Here is a 23,226-nt window from a genome sequence, read left to right on the forward strand (position 1 = left end):
TTTTGTATTTATTTCTCATTTGTAAATGACGCGTTGACCACAAAAACAAGATGTTTAACTGAATTTTACCCTTACCCAGACCAAAAAAAAAAAGACAGACATGTCTCAGGTTTTCTCTTTATTATTTTATTAGAGTATTCACTGTCTGATCCACAGAGAACAGAAAGCAGTGGACTGCAGGAGGAGCCTCTCTCAATGTGAGTGAAGTGCAGCTCCTGTAAACGCCACACTGCCCCCTGGTGGCCAAGAGGGGAAAACACAGAGAAAAATGACCCCTCCCTCAGCCACCGTTAGTATTTGGATGCACAGCAGTTAGTTTTATTCACATTTGCTCCAGAGCTTTCTCTATTTTACAAGCTTTTTACAAAATAGACTCAGATCTATCACTATATGACTTCTGTTACATTTCTCTATGCAGTTTAATGTCTTTTCTCTACGCAGTTAAATTTTTATTTATTTATTTTTTATACAAAATGTAGTACCAATGAGGCATAAGGCAGAGAATGGGAGGGTTATAACATGCATACAGAGGATAAATAGTAGCAGTAGTAATGTGCTGTTATGAACTGTTTATTAATGGTTGGATGGAATGCATCAGTAACTCTGCACCATGAAATGATATTATTATAAACGAAGGCCCTGACACATGTCGTCTTCCCCCTTAATCACATAATTCATGTAGTAGGGGTCCGAAAGCAGGTTTGAGATGTTGTTAAGAACATGACGAAAAGATTAGCATTCTTCAACATCACGTGTGGTTTTTCTGTCCTTCCCCCAACCCTCCAACCCAAAGACTAACAAACAAAAACACAAACTCTAAAACAGGGTCTGGCTCCAGTTTTTAAGCTTGTTTCTCTGCGTTTAACAGGAGCCAAGGTTGAGGCTGTTCTCTCCAGCTTTAAATCAATGTAACATTAATGAAGGTGTCTGCAGAAGAGGAAAGGCCTTGACACAGAGAAATAACAGAATAAAGACACCCGTTAATCATGGCTGTAATTGACTGTTCTAAACCGTTAGACAATAAAGGGTTGGTCTGAACAGAAAGTTCACCAGCTGTGTGTGACCTGGTTAAACGTCAGCAGGCTACTCCAACAGCAATGTCAAAGTTAAATATAATTCATGTTCCAGGGTCTCTACGGAGATTACAGATTCAGATCAACATTAATCAGGGCAATCTACTTCTTTCCTCGTTGTGTGTTTGTTTCCCTTAAAATCAACATGAAACAAAGGAGATGACTTCCTTAACAGGCCATAATTAACAGAACATCTGGGCAGGAGTAATGCGTGCAGGAAATTATTTTATCCACTGTGCTGTAAGTGGATGGGGTAAAGACAAGCACCTCTAAATAGTAATATAACTGGTTAACACAAGTTGTCCACACCCACAGGCTCTGCATCATTTCTATTGTTGCTCATTTTTAATGGAGATCTCCAATATCCAAGTCCCCCTCAAGTGAATTTACACAAATATATCAAGAGACACATCCCACTCAACGTGTTTATATTTGATGCTTCCAGATATTCTGTTTTTGTGTAGCTTTCTCCTGCTATGTTCAGTGTGTAAAGGCCTTGATTCTCTGATCTTTAGTGTGGAGTCATTTCTATAATAAAATAAAACAGCACAAACAGTAAACAACAGATTTGCCACACTGTGGTGACACACCATGTGGAAGATGTTCAGAATTCTTCCACTGGAGAGAAGCACAGTAAAAGCATTCTTCAAAACAATTCGGCAAAGTAAAAATATTAACTGAAACCCAAGACGGGTCTGAGACAAGCTCCTTGTGTAGTGGTCTACATACATCAGGAATGGAATAAAAAACATTATTAATAAGACTATTGATGTATTTCCTTAGTGCTGTGTTTTCCATTTTCAACAGATGACATCACTTAATAATATATTAATGACACCATTTATATATTATTTGTTGAATATAAGCTCACAGATGTGCAAGTCCCCCACGCCATGTGCACCAATGCCCCTCACACCATCACAGAATCTGGCTTTTGAGCTGAGCACGTCTATCAAGTCGAATGGTCCCTCTACTGTTCAGCCCTGACTTCGCAGCATCCATGATTTTAAAGGCAACATCTACAATTGTGGGGAAACAATGTGGCATATGTTCAGAAGCCCAGCATCAAGGTGGAACAGTGTGTTCGAGGACAAAAAACAACTGTTGTTTGTAAGCGGCTCAAGTTTAACTTGTCTGTACGTTTTTATTCACTGTTTGAACTTCCACAGAAATCCAGCTGTTCAGTTTTGTGTGTTTACTTTCAAGCAGTTAGTGCTCTCCTGAATTTAGTATCAGTTCCATCTACAGCAAAAATAAAGCAATATTACCCACTTACGGAGCAGAATAGAGCAATATCCACATCTTGGTTCACACTTTGTAACCAAAGGTTGTAACCAAAGGTTGGAGGTCTCTTTGTTGTCTATAAACCTTGAAAATGAGAGGGAGAGAAAGCCTAGCATACCAGACCGAGCCACTTGGTTATATTAGCCATTTACAGACACTAGGGTTTCGTAAACTCTTCAGACCAATTTCCAGCGCAAAACCGATTTGAGTTCTGCACATGGTGAGGAAAAATACTTACAAGAAAAAAAAAAAAAATATATATATATATATATATTTTTTTTTTTATTAAAAGCAGTTAAATGAGCTCAGGCTGCATGTCTGGATGCTGTTTATATGTAGCTTCTTCATTGCAGATCCACCTCCCCAAGGATATCTCAGGGGACATATCCCTTCCCCAAAACTAAAAATAATTCTCTCAGGAGGTGAGAGTTGGGGGATCTCAGTCTGGACAGAGTCCTCTCCCCCACATTATCCATTTCTATGTCATCTGTTTGGCATTTTTTCCAGCCCGAGTTGCTGTGGTACCAAACACATTTGTGAGCAATGTTGTGCTTGAACATGGTGTTAGTTAACGCTGAATCATAACGAAGTCACCCACTAACGTCCCATGTGTCAGGTTCATATGAAGCGGGCCGACAAGCCACACTGGTTATGCTCAGTTTCCATCATTTTAGAACTGTACCACTCCCATCTGAGTATCCCTCTGAGGTGAATGGGGATGGCCATGTTTAAAACAAATTTAGCACAGAATCTCTGACACATTCAGGCCAATAGGTGTCAGTATAACCGCTGTTTCATAAAGTGAAGAAAATACAGAGAAAATGACAGATCATTATTGAAATAGTAAAAAGAATTAATCGAAGGATTGAGAACCCTTTGAAGTGACTGGGACACGTATGTAATGCTGAGTGATGCCATTTGTTAAAACACATTTTCAGTCTTAAACTCCAGAAATCAAAAAACGGTACAAACACAGCACTAGAATACACAGCAACATGGGAATTTTTCCTCCATTTCTGATCAAACAGTATCATCCTCACAGACACAGAACCATTTGCCTTTCACCTGTTCCTCTTGACACTTTCTGGACAGAACTTTGTCCTAAAAGCAGCTCTTTCTTTGCGAGGGAAAGTGCCTGAATCCTGAGAGAAGCTGGGAATGTCCAAAACCAAAATAAAACACATAAAACATCTAAAGAAAGGAATGAGAACTCCTCCACGTTCAGTCATTGTCTTTTTCACAGTGCATCAAGCTCCAACAGGGTTCAGGGAACTAGTGTTAAACATAAAGGATACTAACATTAATAACAGCATTTCTTGTTACTTCAGGAAGTGTGTGGACCCATGTTCAGTCTTAAGATCAGACAGAGGCCAAACGGCCCGTTCTGTGCTCAGTAACCACCTTTTATTTACTTCATTTTAAGTCACAACCAACATTAAGCACGAGGTGTTGGTTTTTCTGCAGATAGTCTTTCTATGTCAGGTAATGAATAATGATGATAGGGGAGACAAGGCTTTCCAAAACCTGATGAATTATATTCATTTATAATTATATACTAATAAGATACATAATTTAAACATATATTCTTCTGTAACATTGCGATTTGAAAGACACGTGTAAATTAGGGAGCAGCTGTTGCCTAAGGGTAAGAGAAGTGGACCTGAGACTGAAATGTGTTTGATCCCCTGGACCAGAAGGAAAAATGGGGCCAAGTTGCTCTTTTGGCAGAGACGTGACTGCTGCTGCCCCAAGTGTGTGTGTGTTCATTACCACTAATCACTAATGTGTGTGTTTTCACTGTCACAGATTAAATGTTAAATGTAGATGACAAATATAACTGTGAAAATAAATCACGTTGTTTTGTTTTTGATTTCTGCTTTTTTTTAATGACCTAGGACTAAATTACTCTCCTAGAGGTTAAATCCCAACACCGTTAACCCACCGATTCATTAATATTTTTGCTGATGATTTCAGAGTATAACGTTGCTTTATTTGTATTTACTTCAACACCTTAAATGTTGTTCTTACTTTTATTAACGCTGCACACATTGAGAAGCCTTGGTGTCTGAAATGTGTTGTAAAAATAAACCTCCCTTGATTGTTCTAAAGACCTCAAAGGTGGATGGCCTTGTCTTTAATGGCTGATACGGCTTAACAAAAGTAAATAAAGGGTGGCTTCTGTCTTTTGCACAGCTCTGTGTATATAACGGAGTTGAGTAATTAGAGAAAAAGCGATGGCTGATCCATCCGATAGAGGAATGAAACACTGAAGGTGGACGTCCTGCTGCTGTCATTCTCTTGTCTTTGAGGAGTGTTTCCTCAAGATGATGGAGTTTGTCCAGGTTTAATGTAATGTTTTCCAGTGAGTAGGAGACTGTGTGTGTGTGTGTGTGTGTGTGGTGTGTGTTAATAAGGTGCAGGCGTGTGTAGTTTAGTGTCAGATTGTCTTTGTGTGAGTGTGTACATTGGGTAAATCTTGCCTCATGAGCGTCACAGTGTTCACCTTCCCACCGGCGGCAAAGGAGGAGCCCCTCTCACCACTGTAGGTAAAACAGACACAAACAAAACCAAATAAAAACAACCGGATATACATCAATATCAATATTCACATTAGGGAACATTTTTTGTGGTGGTGTTATTTTTCCAGCTGATAAAAATAAAATGTGTAAAACTCTAAAAACTATAAAAAAGATCAAGCTAGAAGCAATATCACTTTGGTCTGTATAGTTATATGTAAGTTATAAGTCAAGTGTTTAGTAACGGTGTCAAGCAAGAGTAAGCTGAGAGTAAGGGGATGGAAAAGCTCTATTCTATAATCGATTAAAAAAAGTTAAGTTAAGCGCCTTGTGTGAATTAAACAGATATACCCAGGTGTGTTTTCTGACACCTTAGAAAGTTTGATGTGGTCAATATATTTAATTTGTTTCCCACATTTGTTGCACATTCTTCTGTTATACACCAGGATTTTAACCTCACTCCCACTGAGACAGAGAGACAGAGAGAGATCACACGCCTGGATGATGATGGAAAGAAGCTTATTTTTCACTGATGAATCGAGTCAGGAGTCATTAGGGACTAGTTACTTTATGTACTTTTTATGTGTTACTTTAAGTAAGTGTCTGTATGTGGCTACGTTATAGGGTTGGAAGGCTTTCTTGCCTTCACATTGGTCTGGACTCTGGCAGGGCATCTCCAACATTTTTATATTTTCTGTTAACAATTTCTTGACAAATTTGGCTCCATGTTTCAGTTCACTGTTTTGTATGAAGATCCAATTCTGCCCAATATCTGTGTTTGTGTGTGTGTGTGTGTGTGTGTGTGTGTGTGTGTGTGTGTGTCTATACAGTGAGTATGTATTGGAGTGTGTAACTGAACACTTGTGAGTCTTACCTCTGTTGGCTTTACTGGGGTATATTTTAGTGAAGTGTCTGTACTCGTCTGGAGGGGGAAAGTCATCCAGCGGATGGAAAGAATACTTGGATTCAAAGTCCTCTGGATTAAAGAAAACAGAAGAGAATGAGAGGTTGAAACTGACAGTATAAGGACCAAAGAAATGGAACAGGTGAAAATGTATAAGACAGATCTGGACATACAGAGGACAGATAAAGGAGAGGAGAGGACAGGTACAGGTGTGTGTGTGGAGGACTCACCTGCGCAGCTGCGGGGGCTGGAGGCATGTCCATTGCGCAGGTGTGGGGGAGGGGGAGGAGGTCCAGCCGGGGTGCGGGAGGGAGGGGGTGGAGGGGGCTTGCCTCTACTGGGTGGATCTGAGGAAGCGTGTGTCCGGTACGGCGGCGGCGGCGGCGGGGCATCTCGATAGTTACGGGATGTCTGTCCAGGCACCGGAGGAGCTACAAGAAGAACAAAACAATACTAAAACCAAATCTCTGTTTAACACTCAGACAAAGCCAAACTGAAGTATACTATGATTCAGTTAATAGTGAAATTAAAGGTGCATTCAGTGATTTTTTTCAGCCAAAAATTAAGAAACTTTATATATTTTCAAATTTTTCTATCAAATACAATGCAATAAAAAAAAAGACTTGAAGTACCTGAATAAACCAGTTAATGCTCCATAGAGTGGGTTGCTCACATTGAAGCAGCCATGTTTATGACAGGTCACTCACATGGGTGGCAGCAATGAGTTACATGCACTTTATAACCCAATAACTCCACAAAATCAGATTTTGTGAGTAATCATGTTTACATGCACATGGGAAGTCAGATAATGGGAAAACTGAGTTTACAGGAGTCCTCCAATAATCTGATTTCTGCTTTGTAACAGTCAATAATATCACAGAAGATGTGCCAAACTTCCTGCTGCTGTTTTACATGGATCCACTTTACCTGCAAATGCTGATCTTATTTTTTTTATTATGATTTCTCTTATTACGCAGTGATATTAGAAGATTAAATAGATTTTGTAGTAAACCCATGTGAATAATTTGAGTGACCTGTTAGTGAGCATTAACTGGTTAATTTAAATGCTTCAAAGCTGTTTAATTTTTCATCTCATATGCATCACACTAAATAGAAAAAGTCCAAAACAATTAAAAAATTTGAAAAATATTTTTTGGCAGCAAAAATGAATAATTACACATTGAATTTCACTATTAAAATTATAATATAATTTAAATGTAAATAAATATCCAACTCACAAAGACTGTTTGTTTTTAATGACTAATGGCAATCTTAACACCATTAACAAGTACTGACCTGCAGCACGGGTGGGGGGCGGCGGCCTGCCAGAGTGGGGGGTGGGGGAAGGAGGAGGGAGTGGAGCCTGGGCTCTGGGGGCGTGTCTTTTGCTGAGAGAGTTGTGTCTCTGCGGCAGTTCGGGAGCAGCCTCACTGACGGGGCTGGAGGGGCCATTGGTGACAGACAGCTGCTGGCGATAGGGCGGAGGAGGGGGCGGGGCTAAGGATGAGGAGGGAGCGGAGCTGGACGAAGATCGCCCGCCCACAGGTGATGGAGGAGGTTTGACGGGAGGGGGAGCAGGCGGGGCTGGGGCAGGGGATGACCCCCTCTGAACTGGGGTCGGAGGAAGGGGCTTCTCACGGGGAGGGGCAGGAGGAGCGTTCCCACGGCGACCCGCAGGTGGTGGGGCCGGAGGAGGAGGTGGGGCCGAGGTGCTGTGCTTCATGTTCGGTGAAGGGCTGTTGGGACTGCGGGACAGGTCCGGCAGAGATGGACGCTGAGAACGAGTGCTCTCTGGCGACACCTGCTGGGCTTCAGCTTCATCAGCAACACGACCTGGGCCACGAGGGGCTACAGAGCGGCTGGAGGAGGGAGGCACCACTGATCGGGCTGCTGAACTGTCTGGAATAATACACACAAACACACACTGACACAATAATATATTGTGTACAACACACAACTTTACCAGCATTTTTAGCTAAGAGAAAACCCTAATGAGTGAGCCGTAGCAGCTGTGGCCAAAAGGTTAGAGAAATGGGCTTCAGTCACCAAAAGTCACCAGTGTAAACTGGCAGGACAAAGGAGGATGGCTGAAGTGAAAGAACGGCACTTTTCCCTCCCTCAAGAGCCATTACTGAGGGCTCCAAAGATGCTGGGATGGCTTCCCATCGTCAGTGTGTGTGTATTTGGTTACCACACCTTGTACATTAACGCACTAGAGTGTGAATGTGTTTTCACTCTCATGGAGTATGGAGGTAAATGAAAATGAAATGTAAAAGGCTGCAAATATATTGACAGAATTATAAAATGAAATGAAATGAAATTGCTTAATTTGCAATTTCTTTTGTCACTCAAACATGGGTCAGCACTGACAAAATTTAAATTATTACTTTTTGTGATTTCACTTTCAAAACTATGCTGGTATTTCATGGTCAGGTCTAAAATAAAAAGGCTAATGAGAAAAAGAAAATTCAAACACACTTTGGCATTGCTTTTTCTTCATGAACTGCATAATAAGTGTCCAAATGAAAACGAATATATGTATTTAGCTTTTCATTTTCAACTGCAGTATACAACAGATAGGACAAAGTTTGAAAAAAGTTTTCACTGACAAATAGAAAATGGAAAACGAAAAACGGCTGAACAATATGCAAATATATGTTGATTAGTAGTGGTTGGGAAGGGCTGGGCTACCCTCGCTGCTGGGCGAAACTCTACAAGCGCACTGTACTGACACAACTCCATCAGTAATAATGTAATATCCACAAGTAATACGTAAATGCAGATTTTAATTGTTATTAATATGACGACAGTAACTGTAATAATCATTCTTTAGCATATGTACCTCCTACAGGCCTCAGTTTAGGCACGCCCCCTTGGAACAAACCTCCCATTGGCTGAGCTCCAGTGTTTGCTCCACCTCCAGTATTGACACTGCCCACGTTATTGGCTCCAGCCCCATTTCCTCCTTTGGGTTCTATGGCAAAACATAAGAACATTCACTGGTTATATCCATTATTAGAAGGAGCTGTGGGCAGTGTGGACATTCTGTAGTGGGTATCTTGTCCATATAAGGAGTTCCATTTGTGATACCCATATAAGGAGTTGTGGGTGTGGCTGGATTTCTCTGTGACAGAAATGTTGTGGAAAAGCTCTGCCATCGTGCCCTGGGGGAAACAATATGGTTCCAAAAGACACAGGTTACAGCAAAGACTCCACATGGATTCCACGCTGTGTCTATGTCATTGTGAGCGTTTAAAAATTTTGTGTTGCTCTGAAATTCAGTGACAAGGTCGTGTCAAGGACAGCTGAGGCCCTGGACAGACAGTACCTGGTTTACACATTTATCAACCCCAAAGAGTTTAAATTATTTAATTCTCACTAATTGGGTTTGATTATTCAGTGGTATTTTTCTTGATTAATATTACATTTTTAACACACATTTTTAATAGTAGCCTATTTGAGCGACTCACATCTGTGCCAACGATGCCTCTTAATTGCTGCCAATAAGATATTCCCTATACCACAAATGAAAATATACATCACATGATCTTACCTTTTAATTTAATGAAATTCATACATCTCTCATTCTGGAGAAAGTTGTGTGTTACTTTGTTGTAAACGGGGAGCAATGTCAGTGCTTGGGCTCTCTCTTTGTTACTGAGGAAGAGGTAATGGCTGCCTACTTTTTTTTTTTTTACTTTTTTCACTGCAGTTTTATGAACAGCATCACACCTACATATCTTTTACATAAACTACCTACACTAGGGAAGTTGTTGTCTATTTGCGGTCTACAAACAGCATATTGGTGATAATCACACAAATAGTCACAGGCACACACTTATTTTCTTTGTTCAGTTCAGTTTTAATGGAATTGTCCAGTCCAAGGTGAGGCAGACCGCCACACTTCACTCCATTTTGCCTGGAACTAACTCCACAATCCGAACTTGTGTACAGCCCAACTCCACAAATCAGATTCTGACCATTAAAAAAATGATCAGAATCAAAGAGAAATTAAATTTATAACAGATCAGAGATTTGTTGTAAAAAAAAGGTCATATCTCTTTACATTTATTTTAATTCAGAATAGGTGAAGCACATCCTCTCCTGACTACTGACTAATACTGAAGCATAAGCCCAGTATAAATATTTAAATTATCTGATACACAATACACATCTGAGTGAAGATTTTTATGACATCCCTGTTGCAATTACGCTGCAAAAAACACTATGGCTGAATCTCAAATGCCATTAACAACAATGCATAATTACTCCTCCAAATCTTGTGCACAATGCAGGTACAAGATAACAGTTTCTGCACTCAGATATGCATTGTGTTTCACATCATTTAAACATTTAAAAATGTGCTTATGGCAACACGGTGGCACAGCAGGTAGGTGTCGCCGTCACACAGCTATAGGGACCTGGAGGTTGTGGGTTTGATTCCTGCTCCGTGTGACTGTGAGGAGTGTGGTGTGTTCTCCCTGTGTCCACGTGGGTTTCCTCCAGGTCACTGTCTGTGAGGAGTGTGGTGTGTTCTCTCTGTGTCTGCGTGGGTTTCCTCCAGGTGCTCCGGTTTCCTCCCACAGTCCAAAAGCACACGTTGGTAGGTGGATTGTCAACTCAAAAGTGTCCGTAGGTGTGAGTGTGTGAGTGAATGTGTGAGTGCGTGTTGCCCTGTGAAGGACTGGCGCCCCCTCCAGGGTGTATTCCTGCCTTGTGCCCCATGATTCCAGGTAGGCTCTGGACCCACCGCGACCCTGAACTGGATAAGCGGTTACAGATAATGAATGAATGAATGAAAGAAAATGTGCTTATGCTTCAGCTCTCCCTGTCTAACATTTAATGCATTGTCTGGTTGTAGTATTATTAGTTTTATAACCTGTGAAGTGCATTATGTAGAGAGTACATCTATATGGGACATATTGAACATGCTTTGCCAGAAAATAATGAAAAAACAACTCTTGCATATGTTTTCCACTGGGGTCCTCACTCCTGGTAGCCAGTGTTTTTGTGGAGGGAATGTTTTATCCCTTAAGTTCTTCCACCTCTTCATTCCATGACGCCTAAACTGATATTAGAAAAATATCTTGCTCTGTATTATTGAGGAGTTAATTTTTTCCTCATTATTTCTCCTGAACTTGATCTATTATCGTCCAACGGCGAACTAATTACAGTCGCTGTGGTCTGCGTCGACATGCCGCGCACTCACATTTCTGGGAAATAAACTTCGGGCAACAGAGTAATATATGTAGACACATGGTACCTATGCACTGCTTACAGCGTAGGTCTGACGAAGAAGCAGAAATTGAGCTTTATTATGTAGAATGTAGCATTACTGATATGGAGCTCTTTAATAGGCCAGTAATTCCGAGTAGTGTTAGCTTCTAGCTTGTGGCATTACTGATATCGAGTTCCCTAATGAGCTGGTAAGTCAAAGCAACTTAACCCAAGCTAGCAATATGCGGCATAAGATAACTGTGCACTCTATTGCCAAAAATATTGACTCACTGGTCCAAAACAATTGAATTCAGATGTTCCAGTCACTTCCATGGCCACAGGTGTACAAAACAAAGCACCTAGGCATTGAGAATGCTTCTACAAACATTTGCAAAAGTGGGTCACTCTCAGGCACTCAGTGAATTCCAGCGTGGTACTGTGATAGGATGACACCTGTGCAACAAATCCAGTCGTGAAAATTTCCTCACTACTAAATATTCCATAGGACTCTAGAGCACTCAAGACATGTTCTCTGGAGTGGCAAACCACACTTCTCCTCTGGCAAGCCGATGGATAAGTCTGGGTTTGGCAGTTGCCAGGAGAACGGTACTTGCCTGACTGCATTGTGCCAAATGTAAAATTTGGAGGTAGGTGGATTATGGTATGGGGTTTGTTTTTCAGGAGTTGGGCTCTGCCCCTTATTTCCAGTGAAAGGAACACTTAATGCTTCAGCATGCCAAGAGATTTTGAACAATTTCATGCTCCCAAATTTGTGGGAACTGTTTGGGGATGGCCCTGTCCTGCTCCAACATGAGTGTGCACCAGTGCACAAAGCAAGATCTGTAAATACATTGATGAGTGAGTCTGGTGTGGAAGAACTTGAGTCCTGACCCGATAGAAAACCTTTGGGATGAATTAGAGTAGAGATTGTGAGGCAGACCTCGTCCAACATCCGTGTCTGTCTTCACTAATGCACTAATGGAAGAATGTTCAAAAATTGCCTTAAACACACTCCTAAACCTTTTAGAAGGCCTTCCCAGCAGAGGTGAAACTATTATAGCTGCAAAGGGTGGGCAGACATCACATTAAACCCTATGAATTAAGAATAGGGCATCACTCAAGTTCATGTGTGTGTGTGTGTGTGTGTGTGTGTTTGTGAGAGAGATGGGAGACGAGCGAATACTTTTGGCAATATACTGTAACGGTAGCAGTTCTTCTTAACTCCTTGCCATAAACAAGCTCCAGAACACCTTCCTTTACTGGGCTGTGGAGCAGAAGGACTGCATTCTTTGGAGAGATGAAGCTTCATCCAAAACATTTGGGTCAACTTGAAGAACTAGAACTCATCAGAACTAATCACCCAACAACACTGAAAGCCATTAAATCCATACAGCAGTATTCCAGTATGTAGTGTCTTCTCAGGAGAGCAGAGTCTGTCACTGAAGCACAGAGTAATACACTCCTGATTAACACTCTCCGTTATTTTGCTCCCAGGCCTCTGTTTGTGGAGCGTGTATGAAATATGAAAACTGAGAGCTGGTGTAAATAAAGAGCTGTGTGAAATGCAGCGAGTTTTGACTCTTACTCTCGATTATGGGAGCACTCCTGTCATTAACCTCAGTGACCTTCTTCAGCTTTGTTCCTTTACAGATATCAGTGAGTAAGGCACCTCTGCCCTTGGCTTCATCTCGAGACAGTTTCGGAGGAGTGGTGTTCGCCTACAAACAAATAAATACAGTTAATATACATTAAAAAAACGCAAGTTCATCTTTTTCTGCACTTGTACTTCTTAATGATTTGAAACACAGTGTGGCTTAGATGCATTCAAGTTTCTGTACTAATACAATATCAAACTGTACTGTCTAGATGAATGAAGCAAGAAAGAGTGTGGATCGTTGCTGCTGATCGAACACAAAGCTGGGCACCAAGAGTGTAATTAAAGTAATTATATAATAAAGTTGTGTGACCTGAGAATGTATAAAACCCATAGAATCTCTCGAACCCTTTGAACCTGACAGTGATAATGCTCGAGGTAATGCTCTATTCACATTTCCTTTCGTGCTCTGTAATGCTCCTGTGACGTGACGTGATGTACTGGCGTATTACTCACCTGGCTGAAGGTTGGGGGTGGAGGGGGAGGGGGAGGGATGGGCATCCTGAACTGCCTTCAGTGTGTGGAGAAGAGCACTGAAACAGTCACCAATTCATGGAGATAAACACCTGTAACACAGACAAAAACGTACATCAGGGTACGATCTTCATCACTGGGAAAAAAAAATTTGAGAAATCAACACAGTGATGGAGCGTCTTCTGGTTCTAGAGAAAACTCCAGAGTCAAAATAGTCAAGTGGAAATAAACGGAACCACACATTCTCCTCTTCTAAAAGCTACTCAAAAGAGTGATGACAGTAAATGGAAGTTGAAACATGGCTAATGTCTGACCAAGTGCTAGATGATATAATTACAAATCAATTACACGATTATCTGAGTTTTACCTGGAATATGATTAATGAACAATTATTTTGTGTTTTCAGTGTTGTTTCCCTCACAGTTTACTGATGAGGCTTGTACTGTAAATATAACCCAGGATTAAAGCTGGGATATTTTGTTTTCTTAATGTTGCTGGTATGTCTCTTTCTCTGAGCCATGCACTGTTCATATTCATATCGTGTTAAACGGACTGGGGGATTAACTTTAGTTGCTTTAGTTTTTTTCTTTGTCATTGTTTACATTTGACTTCTTTATGTTCAGTGTCATCTTATTAAAGTCAAAATGTGTCCAAATGACAGCTGTAGCATTTTTCTTTTGTATGAGCTGCTCGAGTCACTTGGTATTTATGTTCTCCTCCATGTTGCTTCCATGTGGCAGAATCATGTGGCAACACATGGTAAGGCATGCTATCATAATTAATAAAAAAGGATGAAGATAATTAAAATAAAAACAGAAATAATCAATACAGGTAATATTACATTGATTAGAAATAGTGAATGTCGACAGCAAATTTTTGATTAATTGTCTGGCCATAGATTACATGATTAGAAATTCTGAATTTCAATTTCGATTAATTTTAGATTAAATTGCCCAGCCCTAGTCTGACTATAGTTTGGAGAAGGCTGTATTTTTAAAGCCCATTCTTGGTGAAGAGGGACGCACAGGACGCTATGTGATAAATAAATATTTGTCGAACATCATCATCATCATCCTAACACTATTCAGATGAGGTGGAGAGGTAATTTAATGTTGCATATTAATACACCTGGTTCCATTCATCACTTGTGAATTAAATGGAGAGACCAGTATCTCTGTAATCAACCACTTCACACCACCACATTCCCATTCAGAAAAGTGTAGAATGCAGGTGAACATGAGACAAAAATAATCATGCAAAGCTTGAGCTAAAAGGGATGTTAACTGTATCAGCATAGTCAGCCATATCATTAAAGACGCCACCTTGTTTTTACAATCTGTGTCAATTTTATAATAAGCTCCACTTTTTTTCTACAATTACAGACCACAGTCCTCTGTATGTTACTCTTTATATATATTTTAGCGCATATACACATATATCCTACTGCATTTACAATGTCACTTGCCATACTTCTGATTCTGACAAATCAATCAAATCTAAATATATCAGCAATTAATAGGTGTTAAAGAGCAAATGTTATTAAATATATTTAAAATACAAATCGCACCATAAAATTTGAAAACCATTCATAATGTAGTTTGTATGTCTAGTATTTGAAATTAATAATATATACACTAATACATTACATTTACTAACAGTAATATTTTTAAAAACCTTCAGTAAAAAACACTAAGTCATACATTATCGAAATTTCTTTCTATGAATTATATAAAAGGAAAAATGTATCCACACAATCTCGGCCTAACAGAGTTATCTACCTCACTAGGTTAAGGGTTGATTTAACTTCACAAACCGATTCTGGTGCCTGATAATGTTGTACAAAATAATTCATTTTAAATGAAGCATTTTACGGTGTTTATAGTGTTTCTATAACATATAATTTAGGACATTTTACCGTTAAGTTAGCATAGTGGCTAAGATAATTTAGCAGGCCCATGGCATGGATTCAGTATTATTAAACATTTTGAAGCGTATTAACGCATATTAAAGTTTAAACGAGTTTGTCAGTACCGAGTTTAAGTGCAAAAACACTTTAATTTAACATATTGTCTTAAGTGGTTTTGAAATTATACGTTCCACCTTAAATGCTGCAGCAGTTAGCTAGCTACATTACGTCGCAAGCACGCAATTGCTGCAGAATTTAAGGTGGAACGTAGAATTTGTGAAAGAAAACGTAAGAAAATGACTACATATCTTCAATATATGGATGGTCTGAATAACAATAATTATATTACCGTCTTTTGTAATCACTAAACATTCACAGCGATCTGTAAACACTCTGTAGGTTTAATAAACAGTAAATAATGAAATGTGAAAAATAGCCTCACAGTTCAGCGTTATCCCCGTCTCTGCCTCCCGTGAGAAATCACTGCAATTACACAGAGAAAACCCGGCCCACCTTAAAGTGCCATACATAAATGCCCACAGACATTCACCACAACTATAGATTATAAAACAATAACAAATAAAGACCGTTAAATGGCCTAAATAATTACATGTATTCAAAACCATTTTCATAACATTTTAAACATTAATAAAGTAGCTAAATAGAAGCTTAAACCTTTCTTTGGTTTCATTTATTTTATTTCTAATAATCATTATTTAAAAAAAAATTAAAACCGTACAAGACAACGTTTTTCTTATGTCAGAAATTTATTTTACAAAAGTTTATATGGGATAAATAATAATGTGTTTTATACTACAAACAGTCCTTTGGAAATTTGTCTGTACTTTTAAATTGTTGAAAAGCCGTTAATTTCATAACATTTTATACTTATTCTCTTATTATTGTTGCTTTGTTTTAGGGTATTTCAGAGCTGTTTTTCTCTTTTCTGTCATTTTATTACAGGTCTATAACCTTGATGCTTGGGGGAAGACTGTTGTTTGAACAACAGAGTGTGAAAACACTCCCTATAACCTGTGTATGCTGCCACTCATGGTGGAAGAAAGTGAACAAATGAGCGATCTAAAATCTCTAGTCTGAGTCCAGACCTAAATGCAATATATAACAGACCAAAAAGTATACACAAGAGAGGGATGACAACACCCTCACAACATGTCTTAATTTTACAGTCTCGCAATTTTACAAACAAAAAAGTACTTTAGAGGAAGAACACACAATTAATTATTATAGAATATAGAATGTGGAGTGATAGAACTCTGCAGTTTGGTACTCCGTTCAGGGTGGCTCGGTGGTGCAGCAGGTAGTGTCTCTGTCACAGCTCCAGTGACCTGGAGGTTGTGGGATTCAGACCTGCTCCGGGTGACTGTCTGTGAGGAGTGTGGTGTGTTCTCCCCGTGTCTGCGTGGGTTTCCTCTGGTTGACTGTCGGTGAGGAATTTGGTGTGTTCTCCCCATGTCTGTTTGGGTTTCCTCCGTGTGACTGTCTGTGAGGAGTGTGGTGTGTTCTCCCTGTGTCTGCCTGGGTTTCCTCCGGGTGACTGTCTGTGTGGAGTTTGGTGTGTTCTCCCTGTGTCTGTGTGGGTTTCCTCCGGGTGACTGTCTGTGAGGAGTTAGGTGTGTTCTCCCTGTGTCTGTGTGACTGTGTATGGGTTTCCTCCGAGTGCCCCTGTTTTCTCCCACGGCCCAAAAACACACGTTGGTAGGTGGATTGGCAACTCAAATGTGTCCATAGGTGTGAGTGAGTGTGTGTCGCCCAGGGTGTGTTCCCGCCTTGCACCCAGTGATTCTGGGTAAGCTATGAACCCACCTCCAAAGGTCAAGTCTCCTTAAGAAATAAGCATCCCGTATTACAAATGTAGTCCACATGACAAGTCCAAGAAAGAAATGTACTTAAATTATATTACTGTGGAACCACTAATTTATGTAAGTTACACTTAAAATATACTAAGTATAGTTATGTGTCATAGATTATAGTCATGTGTTATTCACATATATCACATATCACCACTCTTTTAATGCAGCCGTCGTATATTTCTCTGAGCACCTAGCTGAATTCTAAAAACACAGTAAAACTGTGCTTACATTTTTAATAAAGTATAAAAATAAAAATAAATCACTAATACAAATGAACAAATAGACCATGTCGAAAAATTAAATGAAGCATTAACACAAAATATGACAATATAAAGTATTACAAATTACAATACTTGTACATTAGAAGTATAGGACACGCTAAACTAAGCATATAAATATGTGTAAATCATATTAGAAAAGTGGTGAAAATAAAGTATGACTACAACACTCACTGTATATATAATGTATCATTTAATAGAACCAATATAACATAAGTACACTGTTTTTTCCCCAGGGGTGAGACTTTGTTTTATAATTTGATTATGTACAGAAATAAGAGAGATATGATGGGACGATAAGTGCCAAAGATGAGCGTTGCTGTTATGGTATTAAGCATGAGACCATTCGATTCACACTAGTAAACAAACGTGGTGACACTGTTCAGGTATGTGTCATTCTCCTGCTCCTCCCTAAGCAATGCCACTAGTACAGTGTAATCCAGAATTTGATGATGTACAAACCGGATTCCAAAAAAGTTGGGACACTAAACAAATTGTGAATAAAAACTGAATGCAATGATGTGGAGATGGCAAATGTCAATATTTTATTTGTAACAGAACATAGATGGCAGATCAAATGTTTAATCTGAGTAAATGTAACATTTTAAAGGAAAAATATGTTGATTCAAAATTTCACAGTGTCAACAAATCCCAAAAAAGTTGGGACAAGTAGCAATAAGTGGCTGGAAAAAGGAAATTGAACATATAACGAACAGCTGGAAGACTAATTAACACTAATTAGGTCAATTGACAACATGATTGGGTATAAAAAGAGCTTCTCAGAGCGTCAGTGTCTCTTTGAAGCCAAGATGGTAAGAGGATCACCAATTCCACCATTGTTGCGAAGAAAGATAGTGCAGCAATACCAGAATGGTGTCACCCAGTGTAAAATAGCAAAGACTTTTAAGTTATCATCATCAACCGTGCATAACATCATCAAAAGATTCAGAGAATCTGGAACAATTGCTGTGTGTAAGGGTCAAGGCTGTAAAACTCTACTGGATGCTTGTGATCTCCGGGCCCTTAAACGTCACTGCACCTCAAACAGGAATGCCACTGTCAAGGAAATAACAGAACGGGCTCAGGAATACTTCCAGAAAGCATTGTCAGTGAACACAATCCACCGTGCCATCCGCCGTTGCCAGCTGAAACTCTACAGTGCAAAGAGGAAGCCATTTCTAAGCAAGCTCCACAAACTCTGGGCCAGGGGTCTTTTAAAATGGAGTGTGGCAAAACGGAAGACTGTTCTGGTGTCGGATGAGTCACGATTTGAAGTTCTTTATGGAACACTGGGACGCCATGTCATCTGGACCAGAGAGGACAAGGATAACCCAAGTTGTTATCAACGCTCCGTTCAGAAGCCTGCGTCACTGATGGTATGGGGTTGCATGAGTGCTTGTGGCATGGGCAGCTTGCATGTCTGGAAAGGCACCATTAATTCAGAGAACTATGTTCAGGTGCTAGAACATCATATGCTCCCATCTAGACATCATCTCTTTCAGGGAAGACCCTGCGTTTTTCAACAAGATAATGCCAGACCACATTCTGCAGCAATCACAACATCATGGCTACGTAGGAGAAGGGTCCGGGTACTGAAATGGCAGCCTGCAGTCCAGATCTTTCACCTGTAGAGAACATTTGGCACATCATAAAGAGGAAGGTGTGACAAAAAAGGCCCAAGATGATTGAACAGTTAGAGGCCTGTATTAGACATGAATGGGAGAGCATTCCTATTTCTAAACTTGAGAAGCTGGTGTCCTCTGTCCCCAGACGTGTGTTGAGTGTTGTAAGAAGAAGGGGGGGATGCCACACAGTGGTAAAAAATGGCCTTGTCCCAACTTTTTTGGGATTTGTTGACGCCATGAAATTTTGAAACAACATATTTTTCCCTTAAAATGATACATTCTCTCAGTTTAAACTTTTGATCTGTGATTTGTGTTCTATTCTGAATAAAATATTGACATTTTCCATCTCCACATCATTGCATTCAGTTTTTATTCACAATTTGTTTAGTGTCCCAACTTTTTTTGAATCCGGTTTGTAGTTATTCACATCACAATCAGTGGTGTACAGGCAAAATAGATTTGGAGAACTAATAGAAGCATATGGGGTGCCACAGCTAGTGAACTGGAGAGGGTAAGTGCCATTAACCTTTAACAACTGTTTCTTTTTAGTAAGAAATTATAATACCAGAGGCTAAATTATATATAAATGTGTAACTTTTGCATTTTGGAGAGCAGAATATCAGGCTGTAATGTACTGAATGCTTAAGAGAAATCTATGAACAGTACCCTTACTGTTTTTTTCTTTTTGTGTGTGTGTGAGTCCAGATGCTTTAAAACCAGGTACATCGGAAGAGTGATAGTGTCTTCTGTGCATATTAGAACTTATTGTGTCCAAAGAGTTCATAAAAACCAAGATAAGAGCCACTGTTAGTAAATCACTGTACCACTTAGAGCACAATTTTTTTGAGAACTATAATGATTTGTGATATTTTTCAGGCTGGAAGGACTATGTGTATCCAGTGAATTCTGCAAATTCTGCCACATAGGGGCTACCTAATCTCAGTTTCTGTTTAAAATAAATGCGCTGATCTTGTCAGGGCCAGTGGATTTATGCATTTTGAGTTGCCCAAAGACCCTTGTCAAATGACCCACTGAGATCTATAAATAAAAGATAATAGATAAAAATAGATTAAAATAGTAACAGCAGCACTATTTAGCACAAGGTGTATAGTGGTTATGGGTAGCAGCAACATGGATAAAGTGACCAAGCACAGATAAAGTGTCATGTGTCAATGAATTGACATTGCAGTGATGTGTGTCTAAGAGTTTAAGAGTCTTACAGCTTCTGGAAAGCTTCTGTTTCTTAGTCAAGTCGTTTTACACTTGATGCTCCGCAACCAGAGAGAAAGGTCTGCACAGGGTGGTGAAGGCTGCACCGAGGATTGAGTCAACCTCCCCACCACCACGGCCATCTACACCTCCAGATGCAGGAAGAGGGCCATCTGGATCATGAAGGACTGCACTCACGAAGCACATAAACTTTTTTCCTGCTCCCCTCAGGCGGAGCATCAAGCATCAACATCTCACCTACACCTGTGATCTGTGTTGCCTTAACTGGCTCCTCTCAAAATGGAGGAGCAGCGGCTCCACTCCGAGTCTCTCCAAGCCCTGCCACTAAGGGAGAGTCCAGACACCCTGCGGAGAAAACTCATTTCAGCCGCTTGTACTCGCAATCTCATTCTTTCGGTCATTACCCAAAGCTCGTGACCATAGGTGAGGGTTGGGACGTAGATTGAACGGTAATTCGAGAGCTTTGTTTTTCTGCTCAACTCTCTCTTCACCACAATGGACCAGTACAGAGCCCGCATTACTGCTGACGCTGCACCGATCTGCCTGTCAGTCTCCTGCTCCATCTTTCCTTCACTCGTGAACAAGACCCTGAAGTATTTAAACTCCTCCACTTGAGGCAGGATCTCACTTCCAACCTGGAGAGAGCACTCCATCCTTTTCCGACTGAGTACCATAGACTCAGATTTGGAGGTGCTTATCCTCATCCCTACTGATTCATAGTCGGCTGCAAACTGGTCCAGCAAGAGCTGGAGGTCCCGGCTCGATGAAGCCAACAAGACCACATCATCCTCAAAAAGCAGACATGGAATCCTGAGACCTAATCCATAAAGGTTATGAACAGAACCATTGACAATGGGCAGCCCTGATGGAGTCCAACTCTGACTGGAAACCAGTCGCACTTACTGCCAGCCATATGAACCAGACTCTTGCTCAGTTTATATAGGGACTAGATAGCTCATAACAAAAAGCCCAGTACCCCATAATCCCAGAGCATCTACCACAGAATATCCTGAGGGACATGGTCAAATGCCTTCTCCAGATCCACAAAACACATGTAGACTGGTTGTGCAAACTCCCATGCACCCTCCAGGATCCTAGTGAGGGTATAGAGCTGGTCCTGTGTTCCACGACCAGGGCGGAATCCACATTGTTCCTCTTGGATCTAAGGTTCAAATCAGTCTGACTCTCTTCTCCAGTACCCCCACATAGATCTTTCCGGGGAGGCTGAGGAGTGTGATCCCCCTATAGTTGGAACACATCCTCAGATCCCCCTTCTTAAAAAGGGGAACCACCACCCCAGTTGGCCAGTCCAGAGGCACTGCCCCCGATGTCCACGTGATGTTGCAAAGACGTGTCAGCCAGGACAGCCCCACAACATCCAGTGCCGTGAGGAACCTGGGGCAGACCTCATCCACTCCCGGGGCCCTACTGGAAGTTTTCCTATTACCTCAGCCACCTCAGCCCCAGTGATAGAAGAGCCCTCCCTGGGATCCCCAAACTCTTCTTCCTCTGTGGAAGACATGCTGGTGGGATTAAGATGATGTCTTAATGTTGAAGACGTTGAATCTGATCAAGTTTCCACAGTTCTGTTTCAAAGTCCTTTAGTTTTATTGTCCTCTTTTGAATTTTTGGATCCCAGTAGTACATCGGAACCTCGAACAACCATTCACCCTTACAGTGTTCTCCCCCCCTTTCATTCTGGAAGAAAGAAACAACAACTAGTATCTTTTGTAAAAATGTCAGACATAAATAACATCATCCGATTTTTCTAAGACCCACTACTTCTGCCAGTTTACTTCTCACTGGTAAGGGCAGTCCCTTCTGTAATTTTGCTTGCAAAATTGACTGCTCCATTTGATTTAAATCTGGGTCATTTCCTGTCACATTTCTCCATACCTGATGGGCTCTTGACACATAGGCTCAGGATATTATCAGGATGAACATTTGTTGGAAATGTATCTTTCAATGCTTTCCATGTTCGACTTCTATTTGCAGAAAACTGCTCTGGATCATTAACAGCAGTTCCTATATATTGATTTAGACCCGCTTTCTGTAGAATTTCTTCCATGGCTGGAACCCCCAGGAGATTTGCTAAAAGTCCCTTTATGTCTTCTATTGCAAGCTACGTTCCCACCAGAAGCTCTTCCAATTTTGAAATCCACAGATGTGCTCCATCTTGCAGAGTAGGCAACTTTTCCATGATATCTGACATATCAATATTCTGCCAAGGCTTATATTCCAAATTCTGTCCATGGACGATCACTGGACACAGCTTTTCAAATGTCTTCCCTTTTCTTGGGCTTAATGTATATGGTCTTTCAGATTGTTTAATGTCTTCATTTCTCAATTCTTCCTTATATACCAGCAATTCTTTCAGTTGTGTCTCCAGTGCTTTTTGACTTTCTAAGCTAAGAGCATTATCTAAGTATGATAGGCGTTGATTTATTTCTCTTTCTATTTCTCTTAAAGTTCTCTGTTTGTCTTCTTCTATTTTTTTACTGGATGCTGCAGGACGGAATCCTCTTGAAGAGAAAGGTCCCTTACTTTTCCAACCATCATCTCTGTCTTCATTTTCTGTTTCAGAACTTTCATCTTCTGAGTCCACTTTCCTTCTACTTGCATCTCCTCTTTTTTCTGCTTTAGCCAGTATTTGTCTAATTGCTGGGTTGTATCCACCCATGATCTCCTCCTGGTCACTCAGATCATCATTATCTCCAGCGGTCCTCCTTCTCATTCTCAGGTCTCTTTTAGTCTGCAGACATAGAGTTCTCTTTTTGCTTTTGGAACTCGGATACAGTTTTATGGTTGTCTCTGCTTGTCCTGCTTCTATTACCTAGTCATCCTCATCACGGATGTGATAGTTTCCTCCTTGACTGATTCCTGGCAGCTGAGGATAGATTTCCTCAGTTTTTGCTTCCTTCTTATAAGGTGGGGGTGTCTTAACTGAGCTCACATGTGAAAAAGGTACATTTACTTCTGCCATTTGTTTTTCTATTACCTTAGTATGCTGACCTATTGCTTCTGCACCTTTCTCCCTCTTTTCTTTTGCAGCCTTTATCAGTTTCTGACTCTCTTGTTCAAACAACTGGAGAATGCCAAGCTCTATTTGTCTTTTTTCCCTACGCTTTTCTCCCTGTTTCCCTTTTTTGTGCCCTGATTTGTATGTGGCCACAAGTACCTCCATAGTTTTAATT

General features: G+C 40.4%; 1 protein-coding gene across 2 annotated transcripts; it reads right to left on the bottom strand.

Moving 5' to 3' along the window:
- Positions 1–111: 111 nt before the first annotated feature.
- Positions 112–15,505, bottom strand: wipf2b (WAS/WASL interacting protein family, member 2b). Of its 2 annotated transcripts, none has more exons than XM_066674572.1 (8): positions 15,471–15,505; positions 13,105–13,214; positions 12,580–12,712; positions 8,620–8,751; positions 7,074–7,676; positions 6,008–6,208; positions 5,748–5,849; positions 112–4,897 (listed from the first exon to the last, which is right to left on the bottom strand). In XM_066674572.1, the coding sequence occupies exons 2-8, from the start codon at positions 13,147–13,149 to the stop codon at positions 4,857–4,859; spliced, it is 1,257 nt and encodes a 418-aa protein (XP_066530669.1). In that variant the 5' UTR covers positions 13,150–13,214; positions 15,471–15,505; the 3' UTR covers positions 112–4,856. The 2 variants fall into 2 exon arrangements, with proteins under 2 accessions (XP_066530669.1, XP_066530671.1); XM_066674574.1 differs by having other exon boundaries at positions 15,378–15,489.
- Between the last annotated feature and the right edge of the window lie 7,721 nt (positions 15,506–23,226).

This window comes from Hoplias malabaricus, chromosome 6 (genome assembly GCF_029633855.1).
Source record: "Hoplias malabaricus isolate fHopMal1 chromosome 6, fHopMal1.hap1, whole genome shotgun sequence".
Taxonomy (NCBI): Eukaryota; Metazoa; Chordata; class Actinopteri; order Characiformes; family Erythrinidae; genus Hoplias; species Hoplias malabaricus.